Raw genomic sequence first — 27,163 nt, 5'->3', positions numbered from 1 at the left:
TATAAATAAAAACAGGGACAGGGGATCCCTGGGTGGCGCAGCGGTTTAGCGCCTGCCTTTGGCCCAGGGCGCGATCCTGGAGACCCGGGATCGAATCCCACGTCGGGCTCCCGGTGCATGGAGCCTGCTTCTCCCTCTGCCTATGTCTCTGCCTCTCTCTCTCTCTCTCTATGTCTATCATAAATAAATAAATCTTAAAAAAAAAATTTTAAAAACAGGGACAACTGGGTGGCTCAGTGGTTGAACATTGCCTTCGGCTCAGGGCACGGTCCTGGAGTCCCGGGATCGAGTCCCACATTGGGCTCCCTGCAGGGAGCCTGCTTCTCCCTCTGCGTATGTCTCTGCCTCTCTCTCTCTCTGTGTCTCTCATGAATAAATACATAAAATCTTAAAAAAAAAAATATATATATATGCATATGCATTCAAGGTACTATGTTAGGTACTTCTTGGAAAGTTTCTTGTCTTTCAGGATACAAAAATTTTCTTTGTAAAGCAGTCTATGAAGAATGTCCCTGTTCTCTTGAGGTTCAGAGAAGGAAACCCTCTGGATTATCTGACAAAGTTTCTTTCTTTGTAGATTCCTCTCTTTGGTGCTAAGACTATTGGTCGGAGAAGTCCCGATGGACCAGTGTTGAGCAAAGCTGAATTTGTTGAGAAGGTTCGTCAGAGTAACCAGGCCTGTCATGATGGTGATTTTCACACAGCTATTGTTCTGTACAATGAAGCCCTGGCTGTTGACCCACAGAACTGCATCTTATACAGCAATAGATCTGCAGCCTATATGAAAATCCAGCAGTATGACAAGGCACTGGATGATGCAATCAAAGCTCGACTTCTCAATCCCAAATGGCCAAAGGTAGAAATATCATTTAATTTCATAGAATCATTTGTGCTGATTTCTTATTTTAATGTAACATTTAATTGAATTTGTAGTTATTAATATTTTAATAGTCTGTAAATCAGCAAAGTGTAGAATGGCCTCATTGAGCTGGTACACTAGTTGAATGGCTTCCCCTTTTAATGCTTTGAAACTGTACTCTCCATATTCAAGTTTAATTCTTTTCCTGTATATTTGAAATTGGCATTTTTCCCCCCACTAGTTCCTTAATAAGATACATGTTAGTCATTTGTATAGGTTTTGACATTTCCTTTTTGCACAGATGTTTATATGGGAATGGTTTCTTTTTTTGCTTGAAAAAAGTTGAAAATAATTAGTTTTAATATTCCTTGTCAATGACTACTTGTTTTCAGAATGATATTTAATCGGAGAAACAGTTTTTTCCCCGAATACATCATTTTAATGATCTCTGTTCCCTTGAATGGTTTAAGGCTTGAATTATCTTTGTTTTGTATATACTTTGTTTCCAGTGTGCCTATTTACCATCTAACCCCCAGTCTATTTTAGAAAAATTTTCCTAAGATGTACTGAAATGTTTGAGATATTTTTTTTTACTGAACCACAAAAGCATTTGATCCCATTCGTGGCTTTCTGTTATGTTAACAAAAGTTAATGGATATTTGCTAGAGATTTAAAAAATATTTTTACTGTCTTATTAATGTCATAATCATATTAATTTATACTTTAACTCTGGTGGGTACTTTTGACCTCTTTCAGTGGAATTTCCAATGTTGCTGCTGCTTCATGAATTTTTTAGTATTTTGTAATTCCTAAAAAGAGTTCTTTTATAACTATAATTATCGTAAACTAAACAAAATCTGTTTTAAAAAATTGTTATATGGCACCATTTGGGAGTTAGAATGCAGTTATCAAAGGACAGACCCAGGTTCAAATTCTTTCTCTTTTGCTAATAACAGTATGGCTTTTGGTAAATTTTTTAACCCCTCTGAGGTTAAGATAAATGGGATAATAATACTTCTCTTGTAAGGCTACTTAAGAGAGATAATTTGTTACTTGTACATGGTATGTGTTTGGTAAATAATAGCTATGATTGTGACATTTTTATTAAAGGTACAAATTAGTAAACTATTCCAGCAAGACTTAGCTAGTATCTTCTCTTTTTCTTTTTCTTTTCCTTTTTTTTTTTTTTTTTTTTAAACCTGTGGTTGATGCAGTGAGCCTGATAAATAGCTTAATTTTCAAATTAAGTATCTCCATTCCTTCTTTTTTTGGGTCTGGATATTTTATGTTCTTATGTTTGTGAATATTTTTAAAAATTCATTTATTTCAGAGAGAGAGAGAGAGAGAAAGAGAGAGAGAGAACACAATGGGGCGGGGCAGAGGGAGAGGGAGAGTGAGAAAGAGTCTTACGTGTAGACTTCAGATATGGAGCTTGATCCCATGACTTTGAAATCATGACCTGAGCTGAAACCACCAAGAATCTGTTTCTTAACCAGCTGCCACCTAGGCACTCTCTATGTTGAACACTGTAAAACTGTTTATCTGTTTTCGTTTTTCTGTGTCATTCTCCTTCCTTTTGTTAACCTCTTGTGATTTAACACAAAAAAATGATTTTAAAAGGTGCATTTTTATGATTATAGGTGAAAATGAACCTTTTAAGGTAACTTCTATGAAGTTTTAGTTTCTGATTTTTTCCCTGTATAGTAAGTGAAGATCTTTTGCTCTATCAGATAAATAAGAAAATAAAAACCCAATGTGATTTATAATAAAATTAATTTATAAAGAAATTTCTACTGCTGCATAGTTTTTTTCATTTCATAAAAACTTTATTTTATACTTATTTTTTCTAGGAATATACTCAGTATGTAAAAGAAGGCACACTTGTACTCTTTTGCCTTAAAGATATGTCTTAAAATTTTACCAATTCATTTTTCTTTTCATTTTGGCTTTTCTAACTTTTTTATTTTTTTATTTTTATTTTTATTTTTTTTATATTTATTTATGACAGATACAGAGAGAGAGAGAGAGGCAGAGACACAGGCAGAGGGAGAAGCAGGCTCCATGCACCGGGAGCCCGATGTGGGATTCGATCCCGGGTCTCCAGGATCACGCCCTGGGGCAAAGGCAGGCGCCAAACCGCTGCGCCACCCAGGGATCCCTAACTTTTTTATTATAATCATTTTGCTTTTCTGAAGTGTTTCTCTGAGATGTCAGTATTGTCTAGTTTAATGAGGGAAGCATAAATTCCAATTTCTGTCTGTCTCCGTGGTAATTTTTTATGTAAACATCTAAGGGCTCCAGTGATTGGATACAGTCTTTTATTTATGTCTATTTTGTCTTAATGAAAAATGATTTTGGTTTGATAAGGGCTGCAAAAGAGGTCTGAACAAAGCAATATGAAAGCTGCCCAAAAAGAATAAGCCAGTCTTTTTTTTTTTTTAATTTTTATTTATTCATGATAGGCACACAGTGAGAGAGAGGCAGAGACACAGGCAGAGGGAGAAGCAGGCTCCATGCACCGGGAGCCTGACGTGGGATTCGATCCTGGATCTCCAGGATCGCGCCCTGGGCCAAAGGCAGGCGCCAAACCGCTGCGCCACCCAGGGATCCCAGAATAAGCCAGTCTTATTACTAAATTATGATACTTATCTCTGTCTCTTAGCTGTTGTCCGTTTATGTTCATTTTTTTGGTGTCCTGTTTAAGACATACTTCTCTTACTCAGAGTTATAAAGTTTTTCTTAGGTTTTCTTCTAGGATTTTCATAGTTTTTTACCTTTAGGTTTATGATTCATTTGGGGTATGATATGAGGTAGAGGTCAAGATTTATTTATTTTTTTCAATACAGATAACCGTGTTTCAGCAACATTTATTGAAAAGGCTATCCTTTCTCCATTGAACTACCTTTGGTACCTTTGCCACAAACCATTTGACTGTAAAAGTATGAGATTATTATTGGTTTCTGTTTTGTTCCATTGACCTATGCCCTAACCACATAGTCTTGATTACTAGCTTTATTGTATGTCTTGACATCAGATATTGTGAGTCTTCCATTTTTGTTCTTCTTTTTCTGGATTGTTTTTCTTTTTCTTTTTCTTTTCTTTAGGGATTTTATTTATTATGCATGAGAGACACACAGAGAGAGGCAGAGACATGGGTAGAGGGAGAAGCAGGCTCCTTTCAGGGAGCCTGATGTGGGACTCGACCCCCAGACTCAGGTGTTCAACCGCTGAACCATCCAGGTGTCCCTGGATTGTATTTCTTATTCTCTCTGTATTTTTATGTAAGTTATAAAATCAGCTTATCAATTTATTCAGAAATCCTACTGGAAATTAATGGGATCTCACTGAACTTTTAGAGAAATTTGGAGAAAATTGCCTTCTTAACATTGTTCAGTCTTCTAATCCATGAACATGGTATAGATGTCCATTTATTTAGTCTTCCTTTCATTTTCCATTGCAACTTTTTGTAGTTTTAGTGTTCAGTTCTTGCACAATTAAAAAAATTATTCCTAAGTATTTTGCTTTTTAAAAATACTTTATTTATTTTAGAGAGAGAGAGCACATGCCTGTGCATGTATGTGCATGAAGTAGGGGAAAGGTAGAGAGGGAAGGGCATAGGAGGTGGGAGAGGGACAAGCAGACTCTGTGGTGAGCACAGAGCCCAATGAAGGGCTCAATCTCATGACCCTGAGATCATAACCTAAGCAGAAACCAAGAATCAGATACTTAACTGACTATGCCACCGGGGTGCCCATAAGTATTTCGCTTTTTGATGCTATTATAGATTGATTTAAAATTTTTTATTTTCTATTTTTTCATTGATAGTCTACAGAAATATATTTTTGTACTTTATGTCATGTTAACTGTGTTGAATTCACTTTTAAGTTCTAATGGAGTTTTTGCAGATGCTTCAGGATCTTTTTGTACATGATCATAAAATCTGTAAGTAATGACAGTTCTTTCTTTCTTTTGCATATGATTTTTATTTCTTTCTCTTGCTCCATTTTACTGGTTAGGATATCCAGTACGATTCTGAATAGAAATTGTGAGAGCAAACTTCTTTAGTCATTCCTGATCTTCATGGGAAAGCATTGAGCTTTTCATTGTTGAGGATGATGCCATTAATTTGGTGGAAGATATTCCTTTTAATTTCTATTATGACTGAGTATTGAATCTTGTCAATTTTTCTTCATTTGTTGGAATCATAATTTTTTTTCTCAGTCTTTTAGTGTGGTAAATTAATTTGATTTTGTTTTTGGATGTTAGGCCAAACTTGCATTCACAGGATAAATACCACTCAGTCATTATGTCTTATTCTTTTTATGTATTGTTTGACATGATTAGCTATAATTTTTTTTAAAGATTTTATTTATTTATTCATGAGTGACAGAGAGAGAGAGAGAGAGGCAAAGACACGGACGGAGGGAGAAGAAGGCTCCATGCAGGGAGCCCGACGTGGGACTTGATCCTGGGACCCCGGGGTCACAACCTGAGCCGAAGGCAACCGCCCAACTGCTGAGCCACCCAGGCATCCCATTCTACATTCTTTCTTGAATGTATTCCATATATATCTTATGCAGTTTATTTCCACAGCCAGTATTACAATCTAGGTTATTCTTGTTTCATTCTCATTTTGTTGTGGAATTTTTTTTCTTTTTTTTTGTTGTGAAATTTTTTATTGTAACAATGTTCTCATGAAAAACTTTCTGTTAAAAAAAAAAAAAAACGGGGATCCCTGGGTGGCGCAACGGTTTGGCGCCTGCCTTTGGCCCAGGGCGCGGTCCTGGAGACCCGGGATCGAATCCCACGTCGGGCTCCTGGTGCATGGAGCCTGCTTCTCCCTCTGCCTGTGTCTCTGCCTCTCTCTCTCTCTCACTGTGTGCCTATCATAAATAAATAAAAGTTTTAAAAAAAAAAAAAAACGTTCTGTTGTTCCATGTTTCGAGTGACCTGATATTCAAGAGTGCACAAGTGGTCACATTTGCACCTTTATTTCTTGCTACTGTGCTGACAAATATACTCTTCTTGTTGATCCAGTCTTTTCCTTTTTCTTCTTCCTTCCTGTTTATGCCAAACTCTGTGCCTGGAGTTTTCTTCCTTACGCCCAGTATTATTTGGCTAAGTAGGTCTAGTTCAATTCTCACCTTTCCCTGAAAGCTACGTTGAGCTTCTGTGAATATAACATTCATTGTCTATTACTCATTTCAATTAATTATTTATATTTTTAAAAAAAGATTTTATTTATTAATTCATGAGAGACGAGAGAGAGAGAGGCAGAGACACAGGCAGAGGGAGAAGCAGGCTCCATGCGGGACTCAATCCTGGGATTTCAGGATCACACCCCGGCTGAAGGCAGGCACTAAACCACTAAGCCACCCAGGGTCCCCCTAAAAACATTTTATAAGTGCATTGGAGCATAAAATGTTTTTTTTTTTTTAATTTTTTTTTAAAATTTTTATTTATTTATGATAGTCACACAGAGAGAGAGAGAGAGAGGCAGAGACACAGGCAGAGGGAGAAGTAGGCTCCATGCACCGGGAGTCCGAGGTGGGATTCGATCCCGGGTCTCTAGGATCGCGCCCTGGGCCAAAGGCAGGCGCCAAACCGCTGCACCACCCAGGGATCCCTAAAATGGTATTTTTTAAGCTAGATAATCTTTGTGATTTTTTAAAAGATTTTATTTATTTATTTATTTATGAGAGACACAGATTGAGAGGCAGAGACACAGGCAGAGGGAGAAGCAGGTCCTCATGGGGAGCCTGATGCAGGACTTGATCCTGGCTTCTGGGATCATGCCCTCAGCCGAAGGCAAACACTCGACCGCTGAGCCACCCAGGCGTCCCTAAGCTAGATAATCTTAATATGTGCCTTTATTACACACTTTTGGGAGTATGTATGTTTTTTATAATTTCAATTTTTTTAGTAAGAAATTTATTTATGGAATGTTTCTGCGTGCTAGGCAGTTTTTTTTTTTTTAAGATATATTTATTTTGGGGGCTCCTGGGTGGCTCAGTTGGGTAAGGGTCTGTCTTTGGCTCAGGTCATGGTCCTGGGATTGAGCCCTATGTCAGGTTTCCTGCTCAGTGGGGAGTCTGCTTCTCCCTCTCCCTCAGCAGCTCCACCTGCTTGTGCTCTCTCTCTCTCATAAATAAATAAAAATTATTTATTTATTTATTCATGAGAGACACACAGAGAGAGGCAGAGGCACAGACAGAGAGAGAAGCAGGCTCCCCGTGGGAAGCCTGATGTGGGACTCAGTTCTAGGACCCCAGGATCACAACCTGAGCCAAGGGCAGAAGCACAACCACTGAACCACCCAGGCACCCAAAATAAAAAATTAAAAAAATATATTTATTTATTTTTGAGAGAGAGTGTGTGTGGCATGCAGGGAGGGGCAGGGAGAGGGAGAGAATCTCAAACAGACTCCCTGTTGAGTGCAGAGTCCAATAGACCATCCATCCCTGGATGGTCTTTTCATTATTGAAAGTGGGATATGAAGTATCCAGTTACTGTGGTTCAGTTTTCTTTCTTTCTTTTTAAAAAAATTACTTATATTTTTTAGTAATGTCTACACCCAACGTGGAGCTCAAATTCATGGCCCCAAGGTCAAGAGCTACTTGCTCTTCTGACCCAGCCAGGCAGTCCCAGTAGTTGAAATCAATCTTTCTTTCTTTCTCTCTTTCTCTCTTTCTCTCTTTTCTTTCTTTCTCCCTTTTCTTTCTTTCTTTCTTTCTTTCTTTCTTTCTTTCTTTCTTTCTTTCTTTCTTTCTTTCTTTCTTTCTTCTTTCTTTCTCTTTCTCTTTCTTTCTCTCTCTCTCTTTCTCTTCTTTTCTTTCTTTCTTTCTTTCTTTCTTTCTTTCTTTCTTTCTTTCTTTCTTTTCTTTTCTTTTCTTTCTTTATTTATCTCTCTCTTTCTCTCTCTCTCCTTTCTGAGGTTTTATTTATTTGACAGAGAGCACAAGTTGGTGGAGCAGTGGGCAGAAGCAGAGGGAATAGCAGGTTCCCCGCTGAGCAAAGAGCCCAATGCAGGACTCAGTTCCAGGACCCTGGGATCATGACCTGAGCCAAAGACAGATGCTTAATTGACAGAGCCATGCAGGTGCCCCTGCAATGGTTGAATTTTATGTCCAATTCTGTCAGTTTTTGCTTCATGTATCTTAGAGGTTTTGTTTTTGGATATTTATATTTTTATGATTATTATATCTTCCTGGGAGACTAATCTTTTTATCATTACAGATTATCCTTCTTTTTCTTTAGTAATAATTTTGGTCCTAAAATCTATTTTGTGGGGCAGCCCAGGTGGCTCAGCGGTTTAGCGCTGTCTTCAGCCCAGGACGTGGCCCTGGAGACCCGGGATCCAGTCCCATGTCGGGTTCCCTGCATGGAGCCTGCTTTTCCCTCTGCCTCTCTCTCTTTCTCTCTGTGTCTCTCATGAATAAATAAATAAAATCTTAAAATAAATAAATAAATAAATAAATAAATAAATAAAATCTATTTTGTGTGATATTAATATAGCCTTTCCCTCTCTCGGCTATTATTTGCATATATCTTTTTCCATACTTTCCTTTTCAACCTATATATGTCTTTGAAACTAAAGTGAGTGTCTTATAGACAGCATATAATTGTCATATTTTTTTTAAATCCATTTTTCCAATCTTTTCCCTATGATTGTAGTGTCCCAAAATAAGTCCCTTTATATTTAATTTAATGTAACTGCTGATAAGTTACGGCTTTTGCTTATCTTTCTGTTGCTTGTTTTTTATGTCTTTTTTTCTGTCTTTGTTATTTGTTTTCTATATACCTTTTTCTATTTTTTATGTTATTTTTATTATTTTTAAAAATATTTAATTAATTTATTTATTCATGAGAGACACACAAAGAGGCAGAGACACAGGCAGAGGGAGAAGCAAGCTCCATGCAGGGAGCCTGATGTGAGATTCAATCCTGGGACCCCGGGGTCACGCCCCAAGCCAAAGGCAGATGCTCAACCGCTGAGCCACCCAGGCATCTCATCTTTTATATGTTAAATAAATGTTTTCTGGTATGCCATTTATATTACTTTGTTTCTTTTACTATATATTTTTTAGTTATTTTTTTGGTGGTTGCCCTAGAGATGATAATTAGCATCTAAATCTATATCAATTTAATTTAATTTTTATTTTTACTATTTATTTATTTATTTATTTATTTATTTATTTATTTATTTATTTATTTATTTATAGGATTTTATTTACTTATTCATGAGAGACACACAGAGAGAGAGAGAGGCAGAGACACAGGCAGAGGGAGAAGTAGGCTCCATGCAGGGAGCCTGATGTGGGACTCTATCCTGGATCCTGGGTTCATGCCCTGATCCGAAGGTAGATGCTCAACCACTGAGCCATCCAGGCATCCCTGTTTTTCCTTTTTTTAAAAGTTTTATTTAAGTGATCTCTACACCCCCTGTGTGGCTCAAACTCACAGCCCCAAGATCAAGAGTTGCATGCTCTTTTGACTGAGCCAGCCAGAAGCCTTTCATTTTTTTTTTTTTTTTTAAAGATTCCATTTATTTATTCATGAGAAATGCAGAGAGGGAGAGAGAGAGAGGCAGACCACAGGCAGAAGGAGAAGCAGGCTCCAGGCAGAGAGCCTGACACAAGACTTGATCCTGGATCTCCAGGATCATGCCCTGGGCTGAAGGCGGCACTAAACAGCTGAGCCACCCGGGCTGCCCACCAGAAGCCTTTCAACTTAATAGTATGCAAAAACTTTGCTCCAATATAGCTCCATTCCTTTATCTTTTGTGCTATTGATGTCATACAAATTACATCTTTCTACATTATAAGCCCATCAGCATAGTTTTATAATTACTTCTTAATGCCCCTATCTTTTAAATCATATAAGTTGTTTTTCGTTATTGATATTCTCTGTTTGGTGAGACATTTTCCTTTAGTTGTTAGGACATGGTTTTCTCTGCTACTTTGAACATGTTTATAGTAGCTGATTTATAGTCTTTGCCTAGTAAGTTCAATCTTAGGATTTCTTCAGGGACATTTTCTATCACCTGCTTTTTTTGCAGTATGTGAGTCATACTTACCTGTTTATTTCTAGGTGTCATCATTTTTCGTTGAATACTGAACATTTTAAGTAATATGGCAGTTTTGAAAATCAGATTCTTCCCTTCCCATCCCTTGACTGGATTTATTGTTGCTTTTGTTGTGCCTTTTTTGAGTTGCTTACTTCCCTCAACTAATTTTTTAAAGTCTGTATTCTTTGTCATATGCAGCCACTGAAATCTGCTCAGATAGCTTAGTGGCCAGCTACTAAAGGGACAGAGGTTCCGTAAATGCCTTGAACCAATAAGTTTCCCCCTGTTTGTTGACAAGTTCCTTTGGGTGTGTTCTGCATATATTCAGTACTCTGGCAATTTACAACTCTTTATTAGCCTTTACTTCCTGCTTGTGTAGAACTTCAAGTTCATCCAGAGGTGAGACATGAGGGCATTCCTGGATCTTCTTGGCCAGGTTTATGGTCCTATGCATTCCTAGATTCCCAAGAATGTTTGGAGTTTTTCAAAGCCCTCTAACTCTCCAGATTTTTAACTTTTTTCTTTAGCTTCTTGTATACTCACCTTGTATTGCTACATCAGGCAGCTATGATGTTAGACAATTGCCACTGATTTTGTTTGACACATGTCTCTTGAAGAGGGCTGTTTGCACTAAGTTGTCTCTGAGCCAGGTCATAGAAAGTCCTGTGAATTGAGCTTTCTTAGGAAGTCACCAGCCAGGTCAAATAGTGATAATTTCTGGAGTTGGGGTGTTTAGAGATCTCCAAACCATTGGCTCCTGACCTTCTGGTGTTTGTAGGTATTGTTATCAAAGTTAAGAGTATATATGTATTAAATTCACAGTAAATATTTATAATAAAGTTGGCTATCTTTCTTATATAATTCTTTTGCATAATTTTATTCTTGTTTTTAAGGAGGTGAGAATTTAGTCATTCAGAATCTTTTTGTAGACAGTTGGAATGATAATCATGAAAGGGGATTTTTTAAAATTAAGAATATGACACCTTAAATTTAAATGAAACTATTATGCTATCATAAGTAAAATCCATCTCAGCCAGCTGTTACTTCTATTAATGTTAACAGGTTTCATTACCAAAGCAAATGGTTATTACCAACTTATCTTTGGGACTAAATGGTTTCTTCTTATTAATATAGGCTATTATTTTGCATGTCTTAAATATATGATTTTATGATAGGCTTATTATTTGTATGCATTTGAAGCTATGTTATGGGTGCTTTGGGTTAATCTGTAAATTGTACATGCACACATGTAATTTTTTAATTAAGAAGGTAATTCAAAATTACTTCTGCAAAAATATCAAACTATAAAATTTTATATCCCTTATCCACTGCTCATTCCTTTTTTTTTTTTTTTTTAAAGATTTTATTTGTTTATTCATGAGAGACACACAGAGACAGGCAGAGACATAGGCAGAGGGAGAAGCAGGCTCCCTGCGGAGAGTGCAGAGTGGGACTTGATCCCAGGATTCCGGGATCATGACCTGAGCTGAAGACAGATGCTCAACCACTGAGCCACCCAGGCACCGTACTGCTGATTCCATTCTCTGTCCCCCATTACAGTCCTAGACTTCACTGTTTTTTTTTTTAATTTAATTTGAATATCTTTCAGACCTTTTGCAATACATCTATAGCTATGCAGAAATGAATACATATTCCCACATACTTTTTTTTTTTTTTTTTTAAGTAGACTCCATGCCCAGTGTGGAGCCCAGTGCTAGCTAGTCTTGAACTAATGACCCTGAGATCAAGACTTGAGCTGAGATCAAGAGTTGAATGCCTAGCCAACTGAGCCATCCAGGGATGCCTACCTATATACTTTTTATTATTTTTTAATTAATTAATTAATTAATTAATTAATTATTTATATTTAAAGATTTTATTTATTTATTCACGAGAGACACAGAGAGAGAGGCAGAGATACAGGCAGAGGGAGAAGGAGGCTCCATGCAGGGAGCCTGATGTGGGACTTGAACCCTGGGTACCTAGGATCACGCCCTGAGCCAAAGGCAAATCACTGCTGAGCCATCCAGGCGTCCCTACCTATATACTTTTTAAATGTTATATTTGCTATGTGTTTATTTCGCTGTTAATTCATACACCTATTTTTAATAGCTATATAGTATTCCACAGTAGAAATATGCAAATTTAGTGTTTTTTATTTGATTTTATTTTTTAAAGTAAAGATAATCTATAAAAAGAGGTGAGGTAAAGGTGGTTTGAAAGCTTTTTTTTTGTTGTTGGATACATGTGTGAAGATGCAAAGTAGTCTCTGTTTCTTAGTTATTCAAGAAAGATTGCAAACAGACTACTGATGAAAGTACATTTTCTGGTTGCTACCATTTAATTGGTAGCTTTCTCTATTTGGTGTTGAAGTGAGTCTTTCTTAAACTCACTGGTCATTGTTTACTTATTTATGCATTTGGTTTTCATTTTATATTGTTTTTTTATTTATTTTTATTTTTTATTTTTATTTTTACTTGAATATTTAATTATTTATTTATTTATTTATTTTAATTTATTTTTTATTGGTGTTCAATTTACCAACATACAGAATATCCCCCAGTGCCCGTCACCCATTCACTCCCACCCCCCGCCCTCCTCCCCTTCTACCACCCCTAGTTCGTTTCCCAGAGTTAGCAGTCTTTACGTTCTGTCTCCCTTTCTGATATTTCCCACACATTTCTTCTCCCTTCCCTTATATTCCCTTTCACTATTATTTATATTCCCCAAATGAATGAGAACATATAATGTTTGTCCTTCTCCGATTGACTTACTTCACTCAGCATAATACCCTCCAGTTCCATCCACGTTGAAGCAAATGGTGGGTATTTGTCTTTCTAATGGCTGAGTAATATTCCATTGTATACATAAACCACATCTTCTTTATCCATTCATGTTTGATGGACACCGAGGCTCCTTCCACAGTTTGGCTATTGTGGACATTGCTGCTATAAACATCGGGGTGCAGGTGTCCCGGTGTTTCATTGCATCTGAATCTTTGGGGTAAATCCTCAACAGTGCAATTGCTGGGTCGTAGGGCAGGTCTATTTTTAACTCTTTGAGGAACCTCCACACAGTTTTCCAGAGTGGCTGCACCAGTTCACATTCCCACCAACAGTGTAAGAGGGTTCCCTTTTCTCCGCATCCTCTCCAACATTTGTTGTTTCCTGCCTTGTTAATTTTCCCCATTCTCACTGGTGTGAGGTGGTATCTCATTGTGGTTTTGATTTGTATTTCCCTGATGGCAAGTGATGCAGAGCATTTTCTCATGTGCTTGTTGGCCATGTCTATGTCTTCCTCTGTGAGATTTCTGTTCATGTCTTTTGCCCATTTCATGATTGGATTGTTTGTTTCTTTGGTGTTGAGTTTAATAAGTTCTTTATAGATCTTGGAAACTAGCCCTTTATCTGATATGTCATTTGCAAATATCTTCTCCCATTCTGTAGGTTGTCTTTGAGTTTTGTTGACTGTATCCTTTGCTGTGCAAAAGCTTCTTATCTTGATGAAGTCCCAATAGTTCATTTTTGCTTTTGTTTCTTTTGCCTTCATGGATGTATCTTGCAAGAAGTTACTGTGGCCGAGTTCAAAAAGGGTGTTGCCTAGTTCTTCTCTAGGATTTGATGGAATCTTGTCTCACATTTAGATCTTTCATCCATTTTGAGTTTATCTTTGTGTATGGTGCAAGAGAGTGGTCTAGTTTCATTCTTCTGCATGTGGATGTCCAATTTTCCCAGCACCATTTATTGAAGAGACTATCTTTCTTCCAATGGATAGTCTTTCCTCCTTTATCGAATATCAGTTGACCATAAAGTTGAGGGTCCACTTCTGGGTTCTCTATTCTGTTCCATTGATCTATGTGTCTGTTTTTGTGCCAGTACCACACTGTCTTGATGACCACAGCTTTGTAGTACAACCTGAAATCTGGCATTGTGATGCCCCCAGATATGGTTTTCTTTTTTAAAATTCCCCTGGCTATTGGGGGTCTTTTCTGATTCCACACAAATCTTAAAATAATTTGTTCTAACTCTCTGAAGAAAGTCCATGGTATTTTGATAGGGATTGCATTAAACGTGTATATTGCCCTGGGTAACGTTGACATTTTCACAATATTAATTCTGCCAATCCATGAGCATGGAATATTTTTCCATCTCTTTGTGTCTTCCTCAATTTCTTTCAGAAGTGTTCTATAGTTTTTAGGGTATAGATCCTTTACATCTTTGGTTAGGTTTATTCCTAGGTATCTTATGCTTTTGGGTGCAATTGTAAATGGGACTGACTCCTTAATTTCTCTTTCTTCAGTCTCATTGTTAGTGTATAGAAATGCCACTGATTTCTGGGCATTGATTTTGTATCCTGCCACGCTACCAAATTGCTGTATGAGTTCTAGCAATCTTGGGATGGAGACTTTTGGGTTTTCTATGTAGAGTATCATGTCATCGGCAAAGAGGGAGAGTTTGACTTCTTCTTTGCCAATTTGAATGCCTTTAATGTCTTTTTGTTGTCTGATTGCTGAGGCTAGGACTTCCAGTACTATGTTGAATAGCAGTGGTGAGAGTGGACATCCCTGTCTTGTTCCTGATCTTAGGGGAAAGGCTCCCAGTGCTTCCCCATTGAGAATGATATTTGCTGTGGGCTTTTCATAGATGGCTTTTAAGATGTTGAGGAATGTTCCCTCTATCCCTACACTCTGAAGAGTTTTGATCAGAAATGGATGCTGTATTTTGTCAAATGCTTTCTCTGCATCTAATGAAAGGATCATATGGTTCTTGGTTTTTCTCTTGCTGATATGATGAATCACATTGATTGTTTTACGGGTGTTGAACCAGCCTTGTGTCCCAGGGATGAATCCTACTTGGTCATGGTGAATAATTTTCTTAATGTATTGTTGGATCCTATTGGCCAGTATCTTGTTGAGAATTTTTGCATCCATGTTCATCAGGGATATTGGTCTGTAATTCTCCTTTTTGGTTGGGTCTTTGTCTGGTTTTGGAATTAAGGTGATGCTGGCCTCATAGAACGAATTTGGAAGTACTCCATCTCTTTCTATCTTTCCAAACAGCTTTAGGAGAATAGGTATGGTTTCTTCTTTAAACGTTTGATAGAATTCCCCTGGGAAGCCATCTGGCCCTGGACTCTTGTGTCTTGGGAGGTTTTTGATGACTGCTTCAATTTCCTCCCTGGTTATTGGCCTGTTCAGGTTTTCTATTTCTTCCTGTTCCAGTTTTGGTAGTTTGTGGCTTTCCAGTAATGCGTCCATTTCTTCTAGATTGCCTAATTTATTGGTGTATAGTTGTTCATAATATGTTTTTAAAATCGTTTGTATTTCCTTGGTGTTGGTAGTGATCTCTCCTTTCTTATTCTATTAATTTGAGTCTTCTCTCTCTTCTTTTTTTTTTTTTTTAATTTTTATTTATTTATGATAGTCACAGAGAGAGAGAGAGAGAGAGAGAGAGGCAGACACACAGGCAGAGGGAGAAGCAGGCTCCATGCACCGGGAGCCCGACGTGGGATTCGATCCCGGATCTCCAGGATCGCGCCCTGGGCCAAAGGCAGGCGGCCAAACCACTGCGCCACCCAGGGATCCCTCTCTCTTCTTTTTAATAAGGCTGGCTAATGGTTTATCTGTCTTATTAATTCTTTCAAAGAACCAACTCCTGGTTCTGTTGATCTGTTCCACAGTTCTTCTGGTCTCGATTTCGTTGAGTTCTGCTCGAATCTTTATTAACTCTTCTTCTGCTGGGTGTAGGATCTATCTGCTGTTTTTTCTCTAGCTCCTTTATGTGTAAGGTTAGCTTTTGTATTTGAGTTCTTTCCAGTTTTTGAATGGATGCTTGTATTGCGATGTGCTTCCCCCTTAGGACTGCTTTTGCTGCATCCCAAAGATTTTGAACGGTTGTATCTTCATTCTCATTAGTTTCCATGAATCTTTTTAATTCTTCCTTAATTTCCTGGTTGACCTTTTCATCTTTTAGCAGGATGGTCCTTAACCTCCACGTATTTGAGGTCCTTCCAAACTTCTTGTTGTGATTTAGTTCTAATTTCAAGGCATTATGGTCTGAGAATATGCAGGGGACGATCCCAATCTTTTGCTTTCGGTTCAGACCTGATTTGTGACCCAGTATGTGGTCTATTCTGGAGAAAGTTCCATGTGCACTTGAGAAGAACGTGTATTCAGTTGAGTTTGGATGTAAAGTTCTGTAGATATCTGTGAAATCCATCTGGTCCAGTGTATCATTTAAAGCTCTCGTTTCTTTGAAGATGTTGTTCTTAGAAGACCTATTGAGTATAGAAAGAGCTAGATTGAAGTCACCAAGTATAAGTGTATTATTATCTAAGTATTTCTTCACTTTGGTTATTAATTGATTTACATATTTGGCAGCTCCCACATTCGGGGCATATATATTGAGGATTGTTAAGTCCTCTTGTTGGATAGATCCTTTAAGTATGATATAGTGTCCCTCTTCATCTCTCACTACAGTCTTCGGGGTAAATTTTAGTTTATCTGATATAAGGATGGCTACCCCTGCTTTCTTTTGAGGACCATTCGAATGGTAAATGGTTCTCCAACCTTTTATTTTCAGGCTGTAGGTGTCCTTCTGTCTAAAATGAGTCTCTTGTAGACAGCAAATAGATGGGTCCTGCTTTTTTATCCAGTCTGAAACCCTGCGCCTTTTGATGGGGTCATTAAGCCCGTTCACGTTCAGAGTTACTATTGAGAGATATGAGTTTAGTGTCATCATGATATCTATTCAGTCCTTGTTTTTGTGGATTGTTCCACTGAACTTCTTCTTAAAGGGGAATTTTAAGAGTCCCCCTTAAAATTTCTTGCAGAGCTGGTTTGGAGGTCACATATTCTTTTAGTTGCTGCCTGTCTTGGAAGCTCTTTATCTCTCCTTCCATTTTGAATGAGAGCCTTGCTGGATAAAGTATTCTTGGTTGCATGTTCTTCTCATTTAGGACCCTGAATATATCCTGCCAGCCCTTTCTGGCCTGCCAGGTCTCTGTGGAGAGGTCTGCTGTTACCCTAATACTCCTCCCCATAAAAGTCAGGGATTTCTTGTCTCTTGCTGCTTTAAGGATCTTCTCTTTATCTTTGGAATTTGCAAGCTTCACTATTAAATGTCCAGGTGTTGAATGGTTTTTATTGATTTTAGGGGGGGATTTCTCTATTTCCTGGATCTGAATGTCTGTTTCCCTTCCCAGATTAGGAAAGTTTTCAGCTAGAATTTGTTCAAATACATATTGTGGCCCTCTGTCCCTTTCGGCGCCCTCGGGAACGCCAATTAAACATAGGTTTTTCTTCTTCAGGCTGTCGTTTATTTCCCTTAATCTATCTTCATGGTCTTTTAATTGTTTGTCTCTTTTTTCCTCAGTTTCCCTCTTTGCCATCAACTTGTCTTCTATGTCACTCACTTGTTCTTCCACCTCGTTAACCCTCATCATTAGGACTTCTAGTTTGGATTGCATCTCATTCAATTGATTTTTAATTTCTGCCTGATTAGCTCTAAATTCTGCAGTCATGAAGTCTCTTGAGTCCTTTATGCTTTTTTCTAGAGCCACCAGTAGCTGTATAATAGTGCTTCTGAATTGGCTTTCTGACATTGAATTGTAATCCAGATTTTGTAACTGTGGGAGAGAGAACTGTTTCTGATTCTTTCTTTTGAGGTGAGGTTTTCCTTCTAGTCATTTTGCTCAGTGCATAGTGGCCAAAAGCAAGTTGTATTGGGAAAAGGAGAAAAAGAGAGGAGAGAAAGAAGGAAAGAAAAGAGAAAGAGAGGGACGCCTGGGTGGCTCAGCGGTTTGGTGCCTGCCTTTGGCCCAGGGCGTGATCCTGGAGACCCGGGATCGAGTCCCACGTCAGGCTCCCTGCATGGAACCTGCTTCTCCCTCTGCCTGTGTCTCTGCCTCTCTCTCTCTGTGTGTGTGTCTCTCATGAATAAATAAATACAATCCTTAAAAAAAAAAAAAGAAAGAAAAGAGAAAGAGAAAAAAAAGGAAGAAAAAAAGAAAAAGAAAGAAGAAAAAGAGAAATAAAAAGAAAGAAAGGAAAAAAAGGGTGGGGGAAGGAAACAAATCAAAAAGCAAAGCAAAACAAAACAAACAAAAAACCCACGGGGGAGTATCTTCTGATTCTGTATACTTTAAGTCCCTTGACTTCCCCTGGAACTTGTCCGTCGAGCTGGTCTTCTGGGGGAGGGGCCTGTTGTGCTGATTTTCAGGTGTTAGCACTTGGGGGAGCTGCTCTGCCCCCTGGTGCAGGGCTCAGTGGGGGTTGTTTACCCCGTGAGGCCCCAGGAGGAACAACCCCAGTGGCGGGGCCGGCTCTGGAGCCCTGGAGTCAGCTCCCACAGTAAGTAACTACAGAGCTCTCCTCTGCAGGGCCTGGAGGCTCCGGGGCGGGGCCACTGATCTGCTCAGCTCGGGGCAGGAGCGTCCTTGCAGTCCTGGGCCCTCCTGGCCTCTGCCTGTCCCCGGGGGAGGCTGGATCCTGGGCTGTGTCCCGGCGCCCTGTGCTCCCGGTCTGTGCTGTTGGATTCGCGCTCCTGGCCACGCAGCCCCCTCCGCGGAGCCGTCGCCCGAGCCCCTCCGAGCTGCTCCCGGAGCCGCGCAGCCCCCTCCACACTGAGCCTCTTCCTCTGCCCGAGGCCCTCCGAGCTGCTCCCGCCCCGCAGCCCCCTCCCCTCCGCAGAGCCGCAACCCGAGCCCCTCCGAGCTGCTCCAGGTCCCGCTGTGCGCGCTGCAACCCTTAGGGAGCTCGGTGTACTCTCCTGGGCCCGCAGGTGCCTGTTACTGTCCCAGGGAGCCCGAGGGCATCCCCGCCCTCCTGAGGTCCTGCTCTAACTCCCTACGTGGCCTTTCTGCCCGGGAAGGTTGGTGCAGTTCCTGCTTCTCCGGGACGGGGCTCTCCTGTCCTGGGGACACTCGCCCCAGCCTCAGCCCGGCTCCTTGTGGGGCCCCTCCCCCTTGGAGGCGTTTTGTTTCTTTATTTCTTTTTCCCCGTCTTCCTACCTTGATAGAAGCGCGAACTCTTCTCACTGTAGCATTCCAGGTGTTCTCTTAATTCTCAGGCCGAATTCATAGATTTTCAGGATGATTGGAAGGTTATCTAGGTAATTTGGTGGGGACAGGTGATTTGGAGACCCTACTCTTCCGCCATCTTGCCCCTCCCCCCTCATTTTATATTGTTGATTAGAGATGAAAAGTCAGTTTTTTACTGAGAGGAATTTTTCTCATAAATGTCAGCCTTAGGTAATGCTGAGTCTATAGCATCTCCTTGGGAACCATACTTTTGTGAGATAGAACCAACTACTTTAAGATGTGTTCTTCAGGAAGTCTGGCAAGAAGAGAAGTCTTGCTAGAAAGGAAATTCAGGAAATAGGAGCTCAATTATTTAAATTCTTCAATTTGTTTATCATAATTCATTTCAAGAATGTTTTAATGACAAAGTTATAAACATAAATAACAAGTTTTCTTCCAGCTCCCAGATGGCATATACTTATCACTAAGGAATGTGAATACATTGTTTGACGTGAAATGAAAGTTTGTCATTTATTCGTGACAGTTGATTAAACTGTAGATATACATTTTGTGGGTGATATTATTTCAAATGTCTTAGTACACTCAACCTTTAAAGGTTTCTGTTTGTTTTGGTTTCTGTGATAAAAGTTTGGTAGCAGGGATCCCTGGGTGGCGCAGCGGTTTCGCGCGCCTGCGTTTGGCCCAGGGCGGGATCCTGGAGTCCTGGGATCGAATCCCTCTTCAGGCTCCCGGTGCATGGAGCCTGCTTCTCCCTCTGCCTATGTCTCTGCCTCTCTCTCTCTCTCTCTGTGACTATCATAAATAAATAAAAATTAAAAAAATAAAGTTTGGTAGCATTTTTTATCCTGATCAAGAGAATAAACTATCCTAGGGGTTTTCTTTTCTTTTTTTTATTTTAATTTTTTAATTTTTTAATTTATTTATGAGCCCGATGTGGGACTCGATCCCGGGTCTCCAGGATCGCGCCCTGGGCCAAAGGCAGGCACCAAACCACTGCGCCACCCAGTGATCCCCTGTTTTCTTTTTTTTTAAAGAGGTTTTATTTTTTTTTATTCGTGAGAGACACAGAGAGGCAGAGACACAGGCAGAGGGAGAAGCAGGCTCCATGCAGACAGCCTGATGTGGTACTCAATCCCAGGTTTCCAGGATCACATGCTGGGCTGAAGGCAGCGCTAAACTGCTGAGCCACGCAGGCTGCCCCCCTTTTCAAAAAAATTTTTTTAAAAGATTTTATTTATCCTGGGGGTTTTCATAGTCATTTCATAAAAATATTTTTCAGTAGTCTCAAAACAGTTTCAGTTTAGAAGTTATGGAAGCAATTCCAGAAGTAATGGCAAAGAAATAGTTTTTCCAAAAAATACTTTAAATGATGAAATTGGTAGATGACCAATATATAAAAATCAATCTTTTTTTGGACATTGAAGTATTACTACTACCAAAATTAGAACATGCTTTTTATATTTGTGTGAGTATAGCAACACTTAAAGTCATTGAATAAGTCTGGTCATTGATTAAATGTAGTAATTTTTTTCTTACAAAATTGAATTTCGGATTTCAGAAGTGTTGATTACACAGTTTCCGTTTTGACGAGGGATATGAAAAGTGTTATTTTTACACTATATTTTAAAAGACACCTTTAGATAGCTTTCTAGAATATTTATATTGTTCCCTTAATTTGCATTCTCTAGAAGAAAGTACCTACTAACTTAATTTAAGGGAAGTTTTTTTTCTTGTTAACTGAACTCCAGTGAGGCTTTTAAGAACTAAATTTATTATTGGAGCACCTGGGTGGCCCAGTTGGTTAAGTAACAGACTCTTGATTTTGGCTCAGGTTAATGATCTCAGGGTTGTGAGACTGAGCCCCCTGCAAGGCTCTGTGCTCAGTGGAGAGTTTGCTGGAGATTCTCCCTCTTCCTCTGACTCAGCATTACCTCAGGCTGACAGTGTTCCTGTATATCCTTCATCTGGACCCTCCAGTTGTTCATTTTACCATATTTGGCTCATAATTATCCATTACCTATTATTATTATTGTTATTTTCTGAGCCATTTGTTAGTAAGTTGTAGACATGATGTCTCATCCTCCCTAAATAGGTATATGTTGTGAACACTCTGATATATAGCCATAATAAAACCATATAAAATCAAGATGTTAACATTGATGCAATGCTGCTATCCAGTCCATTAGAGTCTATTCAAATTTCAGTGATTGCTTATCAATATCATTTATAGATACCCTTTCCTTTCTGGTTCTGGATCACGTACCTGGCAAGAAATATATTAGGTGTTTAGTTCAGATAGACTGTAGTATCAGGGCTATACCATCTACTCATGTTACTAGTAATTTATTTGACTGACTGGATTTTGACCACTTGTGGGTTCCTGATCATTATTTCCTTCTTTGATCACTAAAGTTATATATATATATATATATATATATATTTTAAGGATTTATTTATTTATTCATGAGAGACACAGACTGAAAGAGGCAGAGACAGAAGCATTGGAGAAGCAGGCTCCCCACAGGAAGCCCAATGTAGGACTCGATCCCCGATCCCGGGATCATGACCTGAGCAGGCACCCAACCACTGAGCCACCCAGGCATCCTAATCACTAAAGTAATATATTCCTAATCCTTCACTGTGGACTGTCATTCAACCCATACTACCTAAGCTACAGTTCACTACTACTAGTCTGTACTTTTTTGCCTAATTTTCTTGATCCTAGCAGACAGTTCATCTCTCTCTCTTTTTTGTATCCTTAGCGTAATAACATATAAAGGATAAGTAATATTTTTGTGATGGTGAGTACCATGCCAAGCCCTCATGTTGGCTACCTGTTCTCTGTAGGAGTTAGGCACAATATAAAACTGTTTGCATTTAGAATAGTTTCATGTGTCACAGCCAGCATTATGACTATATAGGGCTGAGTAGAGCTATATACCTAGAATTCTGTGTGTGTTTGTGTGTTATATTCTGCTGTGAATCTTGGGGTAGGCAGAATGTGTTCTGGAATTATTTTGGATTATGCTTCTGCTCCTATGGAGCCTATAGGTTACGTAATCTTAGCCTGGTTGCCTGACATACAGAAACTCCTCAGTAGTTTATTTCTGAGAGAGTGAACTAATGGAATCACAGCCTACCATTTGGGATTGGTTGGCAACTCCTTGAATAGATATTATAGAGAGAATATTCACTGCTTGAGAATTAAATAGCTGATATTAGTATGATATAGATTTGCATCAATTTCTAAAAGTTGGAGGTCTATTTCCTATAATGTTACTATGGTTCTAATCATTCAATTGATGGATAAGCTTTAAAGATATTTGAAAATAGGCATTTTATGAGTTGGTCAGCTTCTAAATAGGTTCCCAAGGAGAATTTAGATTAAAAGGTGGCATAAATTTTTGATTAAAAGTAATAATTTTTCTTTATAAAAATATTAAATTTAGGTTAAAGTCAATTTAGATAGGGAGGGGGATCCCTAGGTGGCTCAGTGGTTTGGCTCCTGCCTTCGGCCCAGGGCGCGATCCTGGAGTCCTGCGTCATTGGGCTCCTTGCATGGAGCCTGCTTCTCCCTCTGCCTGTGTCTCTGCCTCTCTCATTTTGTGTCTGTCATGAATAAATAAATAAAATCTGAAAAAAAAAATTTAGGTAGGGAATTTTTATCAGAGAAACAATGATTTGATTTCTGGATGATATATTGAGAAAGGGAAATATTTTCAGTGTAATTGACCTCTAGTGCATTCATGAATAATCTTTTATAAATCCATTTGACCGTGCATTAAAAATAGCTGCAAATTTTTGAGTAAAATGCAGCTTGGCTTTGGTTTTTATGAATCTTTCAGACTTGTGCGCCCTCTTGTGTTTAACTTAACAGTTAACAATCTATATTCTGTGGCTTTCAGTAGTTTGATAGGTTGGGTTGATACATGTTCATTTTGTGAAGAGATTAAAAATTTACAAGTATAATGATAAATATTCAATGCGTATTACCCAACTTATTATTATAAGAGGAAATAATTTTAAGTGTTTCCATGGCTCTGTTTCCTACATTAACTTTTACATAATATCAAATTTTATTATATTTAATTAACACATTTATTGAAGTATATGTCATAGAACTTAAGTTATTTTGAAAAAGGCTTAGGAGGTTTAATTATACTATTATTTTTACATGAGAGTTTTGTGACTATTGTGAGCTATGTTAGGTGGTCAAACTAATAATAGTGTTTGGCATGTTGGAGACCTTCAAGAAATATTTTTTTCGAAGGAAGAATGGAAGTATAAGTGATGACTTGTATTTTCTTATTGACTTAAGGAATTGAAACTAATTGGATAATTGCTAACTTGTTATATTCTGAAGGATAATTTGTTACTCTGGTTACAAAGACACCTGGAAAACAAGTGACTTTGATCTTTGGGTCTATATTTAATTGGAGTGTAGGACCTTTACACCTCATGGTACTTATAATCATTAAAATCTCAACCTGTAGCCTTCTCCTAATTGACATGGGACTAGGGCTCCCTTTATCTTGAGCCTTTATGGACTGTATTACTTTGATTCTGTGGATCCCTTTAGAATCAGATCAACTTTGGTGCAGGTTTATAAGCCATTGTGTCAAGTGATTATAGAAGTTAGCAAATAGTGTCATAAAAAAAAGCATTCTTTTACATGGGGGAGGAATTAAAAAGGTAATTATAAAGAATTTGTTACCAAAGGCTCAGAATTTGAGAATGCCTTGCCTGCCTACCAGATAATAATAAAACCCTCTTACATTTGATTTGTGTAGGCAATTAAAGGCTAAACTGGTACAATTTAGAGATGGAGGTAAAGCACCTTGTATGACTTTCTTGATTATAGTCTTAAATTTAATACAGCATCTTAAATTTTAAAGAGTGAGATGTAGGATTCTTCATGTAAATAATCCCACATATTTCTTTCTGTAAGTATATAGTGTCACAGAGAGGTAGATTTGTCTTGATTTTAGTATTAATTTGTCCTATACATAATCTTGCCTGTGCTTATGCCCTTGTAATTTTCACTCAGCAAGGAGTTCATGACAGTTTTGCAACTTACCAAATCGGTAAATAAAAAAAAAACTGATTTTGGAAAATTTACTTACATATAGTGTATTTTTCTAAAGATTTGCTCTTCTGTATCATGAATAACCACACCCATAATCCTGCCCCTTCTTGTTCTTGTTATATTTAGTATGTAAATTGGTACTTTGATTTTTTTTTAAGATTTTATTTATTCAGTAGAGACACACGGAGGGAGGAGGGGGAGAGAGAGAGAGAGAGAGAGAGAGAGAGAGAGGCAGAGACACAGGCAGAGGGAGAAGCAGGCTCCATGCAGGGAGCCTGATGCGGGACTAGATCCTGGGTCTTCGGGATCACCACCTGGGCCGAAGGCAGCGCTAAACGGCTGTGCCACCTGGGCTGCTTGATATTTTGATCTTCTTTTAACTTTCATCTCACCATTAGCAGATTTAAGAGAGCTCATTTTCTATGCACCAAATAGAGGAAATTTTGCTCTCTTTATATTCAGGATACTCTATAAACTATTTACAAGTATTTAGTAAATTGTTGCATACATAGCACCATGTCAACAATTCTTTGTTTATAAGCAATACATTATTTTGATTTATCTTTAGACAATTTATATATATGTAGAAGTGTTTATACCCTTAAGATTGCATTTATATTTATTATTTCAGCTTTTTCCTTGTTTCAACCCTATGAGGTCAGCATGGCAGGCATTATAATCCTGTTTTACAGAGATTGCAACTTGACTAAATGAATTGGTGTATGTGGAAGATCCTTGTAACATATAAGAGGCTAAAAATATAAGATAATTTTATTATTATTTATTAGGCTATTCTCAAATTTCAGTCTTTTTAAGTCCAGTATTTGTTCTCCCTATATATATGATGTGTTTTTCCATATAGATAGATCATACCATATTGACTAGTTGCCATACTGCTGGTAGCCAGTAATTCTGCTTCTCCATAATAATTTTGTTAGTAATCATGATGGATTGGAAATAGTAGTGTGTGTATTACAATATAATTCTCATCACTTCGTCTGTGTTCCTTTCTATATAGTAGAAGCCATTCTTAGCCCTTCTGTGATCCACATTTTGGTTTAGGAAACAGGGATGAAATTATGTTTAAATGAAAACAAACAGGAATATCTGGGTGGCTCAGTGGTTGAACATCTGCCTTTGGCTTGGGTCGTGATCCCAGGGTACTGGGATTGAGTTCTGCGTCGGGCCCCCTGCATGGAGCCTGCTTCTCCGTCTGCCTGTGTCTCTGACTCTCTCTCTGTCTCTCATAAATAAATAACTAAAATCTTTAAAACAAAACAAACTAATACCAACTCAAAAACTTGCATATAGGGTCAACTGTATGGCTCAGTTGGTAGAGTACATGACTCTTGATCTCAGGGTCATGAGTCGAAGCCCCATATTCGGTGTAGAGATTACTTAAAATATTAGGGTGCCTGGGTGGCTTAGTTGATTATGCGTCTGCCTTCTGCTCAGGTCAGGATCTCAGGGTCTTGGGATCGAGCCTTGATTCATGCTCCCTGCTCAGTCTCAAGTCTGCTTCTCCTTCTCCCTCTGCTCCTCTCCCTGCTTGTGTGTGCACTCTCTCTCTCAGATTAATAAATAAAATCTTAAAAAGCTTGCATACATAGTTTCTTTTAAAGGGGCTTGGGTACTATAATATTATCAGTTAAAAAACTGGGAGTGATATAGAAACACAAAATAGAATGGTGGTTGCCCGTGGCTAGAGGGAGGGGGAAACAGAGTTGTTCAGTGGTTATGGAATTTCAGTTTTATTTATTTATTTGTTTGTTTGTTTGTTTATTTATTTATTTACTTATTTATTTATTCATAGAGACACAGAGACACACAGAGAGAGAGGCAGAGACACAGGCAGAGGGAGAAGCGGGCTCCATGCAGGGAGCCTCACGAGGGACTCCATCCCGGGTCTCCAGTAGCACACCCTGGGCCGCAGGCGGCGCTAAACCGTTGCACCACTGGGGCTGCCCTGGAATTTTAGTTTTGCAAGATGAAAAAAGTTCTAGAGTTTCATTGCACAACAATGTGAATATATCCAACACTACTGAACTGTACACTTGAAAATAGCTAAGATGGTAATTTTGTGTGATGTGATTTTTTTAACCACAATAAAAACTCACATTAAAAAGGGTGAAAATACATGAAGTTAATGTATCACATGTTCAGGAGCCTACTACTTAGAATGGGCTAATGATAATATTTTCTCTGCAATGACTATTTGTGAAGTTAAATTTAACTGGATCTTGGTGTTATAGCTTGGTATTGGCCTTGAGGCTTCTTGAATTTCAGCACATTCATCATTTCAGGTGAAATATAAGCCCTTAATTTTTAAGCCTTTGCTGTATTTTGTTCAGTTAATATGATGAGAAGTGTTCTTGCTACTAAACGTATGTTACCTTTTTCATTCTGGTTTCTCTGGTAAGAGGAAGAGATTTATTATGTTTAATGAGACTTCCTACTCTCACTCAGGAACCTCCTCTCCAGATGTCTGTCTGGCACTCATCATGAACTGTTTAGAGATATCTTAGGCTTTGCAAAATTCATAAGTAATTAACATAAGATCCTAGTATAGTCATCTATAATGTACAGTAGTTGATGCAAGAGCTTTTCAATTTCTTTCAGTAATGACTGTCAAAATCTCATTATTCTAACTTCTATTAAAATATTAGTAGACACTGCTGTTTTATCCTGTATCTGAAGATTTAATTATAAAATAACTTTTCACTAAAAAGTAATTTATTAAAACAGAAGGGCTCCTTAACCAATAGCATAGTAATTTTCCTTTCTCAATATTAATTTTCCTTTTAGTGGTCCCTAATACTCAAGTGCAGCAATTCAAATGGGCAAGTACATGTGGAGCCTTAAATAATTTCTCATCTCATTGAGAGTAATATTCTTATGGTCAGAAAAAGCCCTTATTTAGCTCCTGCCCACCTCTCTGATTTCATCTTTTATCTCTCACTCAACGGACCACTTTAATCACAGTCTTTTTTTTTTTTTCCTGTTCCTTGAATATTTGCATTTTTTACCCTTTTTGGACCTTTTGCGCTTGCCACCTGGAATTGTCTTTTCCCCATACAATTTTGACTGGTTGTTTCTTACATTCAGATATTAG

At 38.3% G+C, this 27,163-nt stretch overlaps 1 protein-coding gene across 2 annotated transcripts in view; it reads left to right on the top strand.

Moving 5' to 3' along the window:
• Positions 1–27,163, top strand: part of TTC28 (tetratricopeptide repeat domain 28) — a 625,508-nt gene that overhangs the window by 34,806 nt on the left and 563,539 nt on the right. For both annotated transcript variants that reach the window (XM_072803063.1, XM_072803062.1), the window contains exon 2: positions 578–856. In XM_072803063.1, the coding sequence (XP_072659164.1) occupies positions 578–856 (279 nt within the window). The remainder of the gene's footprint in view (positions 1–577; positions 857–27,163) is intronic.

Source organism: Canis lupus, chromosome 27 (assembly GCF_048164855.1).
Source record: "Canis lupus baileyi chromosome 27, mCanLup2.hap1, whole genome shotgun sequence".
Lineage (NCBI taxonomy): Eukaryota > Metazoa > Chordata > Mammalia > Carnivora > Canidae > Canis > Canis lupus.
Note: the sequence above shows the minus strand (reverse complement) of the source record. Positions and strands in the feature narration are given on the sequence as shown.